This window comes from Etheostoma spectabile, chromosome 2 (genome assembly GCF_008692095.1).
Source record: "Etheostoma spectabile isolate EspeVRDwgs_2016 chromosome 2, UIUC_Espe_1.0, whole genome shotgun sequence".
Taxonomy (NCBI): domain Eukaryota; kingdom Metazoa; phylum Chordata; class Actinopteri; order Perciformes; family Percidae; genus Etheostoma; species Etheostoma spectabile.
In genome coordinates this window covers 5449221-5458268 of record NC_045734.1, presented here as the reverse complement: position 1 = coordinate 5458268, position 9048 = coordinate 5449221, and the positions used below count along the sequence as shown (strand labels likewise).

The 9048-nt window shown below is 41.3% G+C and overlaps 1 protein-coding gene and 1 long non-coding RNA gene across 5 annotated transcripts in view; one reads left to right on the top strand and one right to left on the bottom strand.

Annotated features, from left to right (window-relative positions):
• The window catches only part of sh3pxd2aa (SH3 and PX domains 2Aa), a 167093-nt gene that overhangs the window by 54581 nt on the left and 103464 nt on the right, over window positions 1-9048 (bottom strand). For all 4 annotated transcript variants that reach the window (XM_032527006.1, XM_032527012.1, XM_032527019.1 and 1 more), the window contains exon 6: window positions 2399-2424. In XM_032527006.1, the coding sequence (XP_032382897.1) occupies window positions 2399-2424 (26 nt within the window). The remainder of the gene's footprint in view (window positions 1-2398; window positions 2425-9048) is intronic.
• Window positions 3909-9048, top strand: part of LOC116696690 (uncharacterized) — a 12953-nt gene continuing 7813 nt past the window's right edge. The window contains exon 1 of the long non-coding RNA XR_004333805.1: window positions 3909-3919. This is a non-coding gene — a long non-coding RNA (uncharacterized LOC116696690). The remainder of the gene's footprint in view (window positions 3920-9048) is intronic.

The following is a 9048-nucleotide window of genomic DNA, read 5'->3' as shown; positions in this document are numbered from 1 at the left end:
TAATTAAGACAATCAGCTCCACACAACTCTCTCTGGATTTCTCAGTCTGGCTATGTTCAAAAGATGGTGTTGTCCAGTGACTTTCGCGCGCAGAAATTTAAGTGAAGATAATGACCTCTTCTGAAGAGTCCATCATGTTTTTTTTAATCCTCTGTGTCCTCCTTGGATACAAGCAACTGTGTGAAAGGCCGTGGGTGTGGTGCTCGGTCACGGAAGGCTTGTATCATGTGGATGCGCCGACAGCTTTGTTGTCGTTACTTAGAATTCCTCATGGGGGAAGACAGAAACTACGCACTATCGCTTTAAGTTTAGAAAAAGATTTTGATTTGGGTTAAAATCACAACACGTGGATATTTTGTTCTCTGTAAACAGTGGATGGGGAAAGAGTTGTAATAATTACTATACTGTCAACAGGAAGCATTTGAGAGGAATTGAGAAGCATCTCAGGCATTAACACTGAGAGCAGCAGCACAAAGAAAACACCATAAATACAGCGATGGAACACTATAATCTTTCCTTTAGGATAGTTATTGGGTCTACTTTATCAAACAGTCATTACCTCTACATTTATATGACATCATATAAATTATATATCTCATATAATATAACATTTGTTTTATTCAATTTCAAATTCAATTTTATTCATAGTATCTAATCAAAACAAGAGTTATCTCAAGACACTTTAAAGATAGAGTAGGTCTAGACCACATTCTATAATTTACAAAGACCCAACATTTCCAATATTCCGCAAGAGCAAGCATGATAGGACCATTTTGAGCTCATTGCGAGAATAAACCACAGGAGAAATGGGGTGCAGAGGGCACCTCACTGAGAGAATGCGACACCTTCCCTTCATTAATGGAGGGTGTTCCTTCAGTTTGCACTCATGGAAATATTGCAGATGTTTTGTCGCTTTCCAAAGGTTTAAAAATAGAAAACCCTTTTGTCACACTGACTGGCTAAGTATTACTTCAGGTCGTAGCAGAGATCACTGGGTCAGTGGAGTGGCATCCAACTGGGCAACCTTCTATACATTTGGGGGGGTTGGGGGGGAACAAGCTGGTTTATTTGCAGAAGCAATCAGCTTCCAAGAAATCAAATCACTTTGAGGAATGTAGATGTAATTGAATTGGTAGTGAGCTCCCTCTGGGGTTACAGCAAACCCATTCCTTGATTGAGGGTCCTCTGCTATTAGTCCAAAAATAACCTCACAATCAATTTCAAGAGTTGTTTACTTGAAGAAAGTTTTTTCTTTACTCAAAAAGTCTTCTTCAATGAGGTAAAAAATCAAGGGGACACAAGATATGAACTACTTTCTAGAATGCTAGCCCTACTCAACACCAAAAGCTATACTCAAGATATTTCCATTCCTAAAAACAGCCTTTAAGCTTCTTAAATATCAAGGCATGGTAGTCCTTTAGGGCATCTAGCAAGATAATCATATTCTCCATCAACCCCAAGCTATTTCCTGCATTTTCTTTTTAATAATTCATAAGAGGTATGACTGATTTCCTCAGTCTACCTAGCCACAGGCTTCCATAATGCATACATTAGTGACTCACATGTACCAATACTTCTGTTAAGCAGCTACACTGTAGCTAATACCATCAAAGAGCCATATGTTTGCTAAAATTGCTAATGAATGGATGAATAGTCTTATAGTTTAGTTATAAACTGTATGTATATACTGTATACATAGTTAGAGCGTGTTGGGCTGTTCCAGTGAATTCATACGTTGGATACAGTAGAACAAGAATATGAATATGTTCATAGTTGGATGTCTTTACTCTATATTCAACTGAATTGCATGTCATCCAACGGAAGTATAAGCGCTTTTGTTTACCTCGTTAGTCCCAGGAGATTAGACCACACAGATCAGGGTAAAACCAAAGCCCCTTACACATAAGCACATACCTTCAAAGGTATTCCTGGTAAAAGCATTTTCTCTTACTGAATTATTAGGAATACTAAACATTTGTCACACAAAAAAGCTTCAACAAGAACTTAAGCTAAAGACTCAGAGGCAAACAATCTTTTAAACTGCCAAATCAGAGAATAATGTTTTCTCTTACGGTAACAAAACATGTGTTAATGACTCAATTCAGGCAATCCTGAAACCCCACCCTGGTCAACGAGGAAAATCTACGACCAGAAGGAGAGGGCTTGACAGCTTTTTGAACCCACCCCAAAACACAGTCGACAGCAAGTCAGCGTCCTGCAGCCGGACAAGTAAACAAACCACACACTGACATCACATGGAGAACAGACAAGACGCAGAGAGAGTTTAAGAGTCATACGCCATGCAGCGTAACATCCTCCCTTGGATTCTATTCAGAGCAACAAGTTGAAAGAGAAATAAGCTCTTGGGAAGGATCGTGAAGGAAAACAGGTGACTTACCCGACTTGCGCTTGGAGCCATAGTCCCTGAGGGAGAAACAACACAAGAGGGACATAGTTAGGGACAGTAGACGCCGCTCGGTCAACAAAAAAGCATGTGGTCAGCGCATTTGGATTGTGACACTCCTAAATGGCATAAACTGGCAAAAACACATGCATGCAATCGGCTTTAGCACACTAACAAATGCATGTGCTTGAGGGAGAGAGAGGTGGAGAGTGAAGGATGGAGAGAGAGGGAGGAATGACTTTGACCAGCTGCCCGTACTCCCCGCAACAGACACAAATTAGTCATGTGACTCCAAAGCAGCACCACCATCCTCTTCCTACACTCCTTCAATTCTTCCCTCCCTCCCCTCATCGGCCTGTCAGAGAAGAAGACAACGACCTCTCCCCACATTTGGAAGGAGGATCAGTTTAAGATGCCTTGCTTAATGGATTCTTATGGGATTATGCCACAAGGCTAATCTATAGATGGGTGGGAGGGGGTGACACAGAGCTGTGTGGGAGGTTTGCTGTGCTGAGCCTGTCTGCATTTGACAATAGTGACTTTCGGACTCTGTCAGCGTGGCAATTAAGTTAAAAAAGATTGTGAAGGAGAGATCCGGTGAAGACAGACTGTGCTTTTTATAGCAACACGGACCTTATGATCCGATATCGTCACTCCCCATTCTCCCTCTGTCCTCTTTCTCTGGCACTGCTCATATGCAATGTCCCAAGACCAAATCACAACCATAATCTAGCCTCAAATGTCGCCACGTCATCTTGCTGCAGTACAGTTGGAAACCAGACACAGGCAGAACAATAAAGCATGAGCACGGTGTTAAAGTGAAGAGTTAAATCCCACTAGAACATCCTCTCCCCTACCCTTTGTCATTTAAAAATAACCACCATATAGGCAGTAATATCAACCCCCGGACAGCAACTGAGAATATGTAGAGCAGAAGGTGAAGTGGTTTGTGGATGACTAATAGCAACATGACTCTCATTTCAAGAGGAGTACCTGATTGCAGCTGTTGGCTATCTGTGAATCTCAGGGTAACAGAGGGATTTGTGTGGGAGGTAATTAGGTGTATAGGATAGGGCAGTGGTTCTCAATGTTGGGTCTGGGGACCCACAGGGGTCCTTAAAGGGGCTCCAGGGGGTCCCCAACAAAAAAAGGGAATCACTTACTTTGACAATAATTTCATTCATAAGTAACCCAATGACAGATTGTATGACTATTTTGCTCATGGGTTTCATTTGCTTTCTGTAATAAAACATCTAAAAGCAAAAATTCTATCAGGTAGGGGACCCTGGGACGAAGTCTTACCAGATGGGGGTCCGTGGTCTAATTTGCTTCAGTGGGTCCTTGATGTGAAAAAGTTAGGGAACCACTGGGATAGGGTATTTATGTGGATAGAATGTAAAAATAACGGACGGAGCTTCGGGGTCTGAAAAGTGAAGCCAATGCGAAAGTGCCTCAAATCTGAATTCAATCTCATTTCCACCAGGGGGAGACTCCTCTGGTTGCTAAAAGAAGTTGGTTTCTATAGAAGTCTATGAGAAAATGACCCTACTTACTCTCTGTAGCGTCTAGGTCAGCGCAATACAAACAGCACAACAGCAAGATAGTGACGACTATATTGTCAAACTCAAGGCTTCATAAAACATTCCACAAACCAATGGGTGACATCACTGATGTTACGTCCACTAAGTTTGCAGTTTGTGGTGTGGATGTAAAGTCAGTGAACGTGTAATTGATCACGGATGTTCCCCTGAGATTCAGGATCAACTACCCAGCTGCAAGAGCAACGTTGACTGGGGCAGTTGACCTCTCTGGCCCTTGTGAAACAGCCCATTTCATTAATGAGGGAGCTCTCATCTCATCCTGTCAGCTATGATGCAGAGCTAATAGCCCAGAAGGTTATACTGCAGTGCCAGGAGAGCAGACACTGCTCAGGGCAATGTAGCCAGCAGTCAAGGCAATGCCCTCTCACTGCATGAGGTTAATGAAAACCTCTTCTTGGCTCCCGCTGCGACCGCATTCAAGCTAATTGAGACACAGGAAGTACTCTATCTGTGCATTTGAGTACACAAGTGCTCTACAAGAAGACAATGTAAGGGCAGATAAACAAGACAGCACACATGCATGAGCAAAAGCCATGTCCTATTTCAGAGACAGCTTGGGATTCTTGAGTGTCACTATATTGCTGGTCGTAGCTCGCTTTTTCCTCTATCACTTCATCCGTTCCCCTGTGATTTGATGCATCTGTCTCTTTGTGATTGTCCACAGCAGATGAATAAAGCCTTTATACCGACATCTCCACTGATCACTGTGTGCTTGCAACCAGAATACGCTTCATTGTGACCAAAGTGGGACAGAGAGAGAGCGGAACTTAACCCTTCGCCTCATCCCATCCATCTCAAGCCATGTTAGAAACACGCCCTCTAATACATGGGGAATGGTTTATGTTCAAGTCAATGGCCAATGACTTTCAATGAGTGTAACTGCGATATATCTGGATGTGTGTCAGTGGAAAGTATGCTGTGTGGACAGACTGAGCCTCAGATGCCAGGATGTTTGGCCTTTTTTCCTCGAGGCTTGCCGCAGTGGCATTTGAGATGTTGATATCTTCTGTTCGGGCGCAAGGGAATGTTTTACATTTCCAATGAATCCTAACTGTTTTCACATTTCCATTTCCACAGTGCTCTTACCCACTCTCAATATTTTTCTGGCTTAATCAAACGCATGGTCAAGAAACTGGTAAGCTAAGGTCTAAAATTAGCTACTACTTTCAATTTCATTCCAAAGTAAGTCTTACTTTCATGTCACAAAACAAATGCTTATTTTAGAAATTGGAGGTCTAATTTTGGAACATTCCTCAGCCATAGAAACTTGCCTTAACAGGAAAACTCCTATTTATGTTCTCTATTCCTGGTCATTTATTTTCACTTTCCACCCATGTAGGACAATGTGAACTAGTACGAGTAAATTATGTTTAACCATGTATCCAGCTAATTTATATAGCTCATATTACTGAATTGTCTGAACAGTTAACTTCATTTAATATTGTATGTGTTGGTTGTTTTTGCAGAGTGTAAATGTTCCACCATAACAAGTTATTTCCCAAGACTACTTTGCAGAATCACCATCTCTGCCTCCGGAGCTTAGCGCCACCCAAGATGATTTTGATTGGTTTAAAGAGATGCAAAACAACCCAGAGCGTTTTTTCCTCCTACCCTTGAATGTATCTGTGGTGTAGCTACGGCCCCTGCCTTTAAGGACATTGTTTTAGGATATGCAAATCCGGATGTGCGATTGCCAGAGGAGGATTGGCCTACGAAGATGGCTCCGCCCACTTCCTTGTTCCCTTTCCATGTTGTTGATTGGTGCGTCGGCCGTGGTCCCAGCCAATCGACGTCCTGCAATCAACCCGGCAGACTTCAAATACCGCTGTGATTCTCCAGTCGGGGCGGCTGAATGTTTAGTTCAGTCTGCCATGCGGTCCGGGTAGAGACTGATGTTTGAGAAACTATTGTGCTAGAGACTGATGTGTGGGAAACTATTGTGCTAGAGACTGATGTTTGAGAAACTATTGTACTAGGGATTGTGGTTTAGAAACCTTTTGCTCTAGTAATCATTGTTAGAAGGCTGTTGACTGAAAACATTACTGTAAATCTAGTGAGAGTTACTAGTTAGATTTTGTTTATGTAGTACTTTTGTTGGTTAGTCTTTTGTTTGTTAAGTTATATTTTGTAAGGTACTGGGTGTTGTGCCCCTTCTGTTCTGTTGTTTATTCTCAACCCCCAGTACCTCTCTTTGTGTTACTTGTTTATCCATTGTGGTCATTAAATCACCTTCATTTTAATATACCCTCGTTTCCCTTTTGTTTGGGTTCCTCCACAATCCTCCTAATAACGTTATGGTCATCTTAACATCGACCCAGATCGTAACACCAGATCTTACTTTACAGAAAGTAAAACTAATAAAAACTAAACTAAAACTAAGCATTTAAAAAAACTAAAAACTAAAAAACCTGCAACCCTAGCAAACCCGCTTTAAAAACTTATTCAAACTAAACTGAATTTGAAAACCAAAAGTCAAAATGAAATAAAAATAAAAAACTAATGAAAAATGCAAAACTATCTTATCAAGGAGCATGAAATGTACTTTGCTATAGCAAACTCTCAGGGAGCCTGTTAAGCTATTCATGCTCTGCATGGTTTGAAAGATATATTCAAAAGCAAAACCACATCAAGCTTTATAAATGACTCCCAATCAAGAGAAAAGCAGGGGCGTAAGCAGTCTCTGGTCTAACTGCAGATGTCTACACAAGTCACTCAGCCGTCGAGTGAACGCCTAAAGCGAAGCTGTGCTGTATTTGAAGATCTGGGGTTAATTGTTCTTGATACATGATCACATGCAGTCGCAGAAGACACAGCTGTTGAAGCCTTTTGCTAATCCTGACACAAAGTGGCTGCTGATTGGATCAATAGCATGTGATTTAAATGTTGTCATGGAAAGCAGGTCAAAGTAAGAGGTTCGCTCGTATCACGTGTGGGCGGTTGTTAGCATTAAGCATTCACAAAGGGCTTTAGAACTACATGCCTGCATGGCACCCAAGCATTAGCCCAGTAGAACAGCTCGGGATGCAAATACTAGTCAATACACAGCCACATGAGCAATGCTAGCAACTAGCAGAGACTTGCAGTATCAGCTAATTAGCAACAACATTAGGTTAGTTTTGAGCAAGAAGAGACAGGTTTATTTCTGAAAAAAAAAAGTCAAAACAAAGATGTTTAGCTTGTTAGCTAAGCTACACACATTTAACACTACATCAGGACATGCCAGTGGGAGTGCAGCTGGCTATTTTTGGCCTTATTTTTTAGAGGTATGGTTTTGCAGGCATCTGCAAAGCATTAGGGCACAAAGGAGGGGCAGGGGTAGGCAAAAACGTAGAGAGAGGGTGGGCGGATGAGGAGGGAGAGCAGAAACACAGGGTCCAGACTCTATCCAGTGACCCGTGTCCCGGAGGCTGAAATCAAACTCTTCCCTCGAGGGCTGAGCAACCAGCTCCGGCTGCAAGCTCTTCTCCTACGTCTCCTCAAGGTATCGAGAGGAGGAAACGAGGGGTGAAAGGCGACGTGAAGAATACATACTGCAGTGGTGCAGAAAAGGCTGTTTTATGTGGTTAGGTGGAATCTCAAGGCAGGCAGCAGAGAAGTAGAAGAGGCGTTCCCTAGATTTCTTTTCTGTTTTGAAGCATGAAGAACTTGCAGAATTTCACTAGGGCTGCACGATATGACAAAAATATGCGATATCATTGTTGAATATCACGATAGGGATATTACTCTGCCTTTCTGTTACTTTCAGCATTCTGCTAAAATACAATGAATTGCTTGTTAATATTAATATTAAAAAAGAGAGAAAAAAAATCATTTCCAACATTATTTTATTGAACATTGACTGGAACACAAAAGGCCCCAATGAAAAAGAATGACAGCTACATTTCAAAGTGCAGTTTTCTGGTATTTTCTTCCGCGATGTGTACATTGTGCAAGTTGATATGGCGAAGACAATAAAAAACGATATCTTGTGCAGCTTAATTTTACAGTTTTGCTGCTAAAAAAAAAAGCTCACATCAATACAATCCAAATCAATATCAGTTTAACTACAATGTCGCCCTGAATCCAAAGTGATGCGACACACATTCAACAACCTGTTTTCCAGTGTATTTGTTGTGACAGATTATATGCAGAGATGTAGATGTTGACTATGCACAACCATCTGCAATTAAAATGGCATCTACAGTATGTTAGTGTGTGTGTATAAATCTTCAGTAAATGAAGGAATGTACAGTATGTCGAGAACAAAACATCAACAGATGGGCCAGTTGCAAACATTCAAACAGGCACATTAGCCACACCTTTCATCACATACTGACATTTGGTCACAGTGTATTCACTGGCCACGGCTCCATGGAGCAGGAGCTACCCATGCACGTCTTATCAGTTCCAGAGCTTGGAGCTCTTGACATTGATAGTCAAACCAAAGCAGATGTGAGTGAGTATGTTGAGGTAGGGCACGTGGTGGAAGGGTCAGGCAGTACTACAGACGTGTTAGTCACGGTATTTTCAATTGTTTACTCACAAATGAGCATGTACTGTAAACAGCAAACTTAGGAATCTGTGATTTTCTGGCAGTTCTTCTGCCTTTGGAAAGCACTTTGTGCTTAATGCTTGAAAAGTGCTATATATAAAATGATTATAGATACAATTATTATTATTTAGTTTTTATACCGTCCAACTTCCTTGACTGGTATCTACAGCAGCACATTGGAGTGCCGCTGAACTAGTATTATGTTTTATAAGTAGGATTGGGCATCGGGAACTGGTGTTCCAACTTAGAACGGTTTCCAAAATTATGATTCCAATGGAATCGTTTTTTTTTTTTAATTGAAATCATTCGGAAAATTTGGTTTTGTTTCCGATCATCAATTCCATATAGATATGGTCCGATACCATTTTTTGCTTTCCAATACCGATTCTGATACCTGAACTTGCGTATCGGCTGATATGGAGTACTGATCCGATACCAGTGGGTCATATATTTTATTATTATTTAACAGCTGTATACTACTGTCCCCGTATGGATGTGGTATGATTTCTATC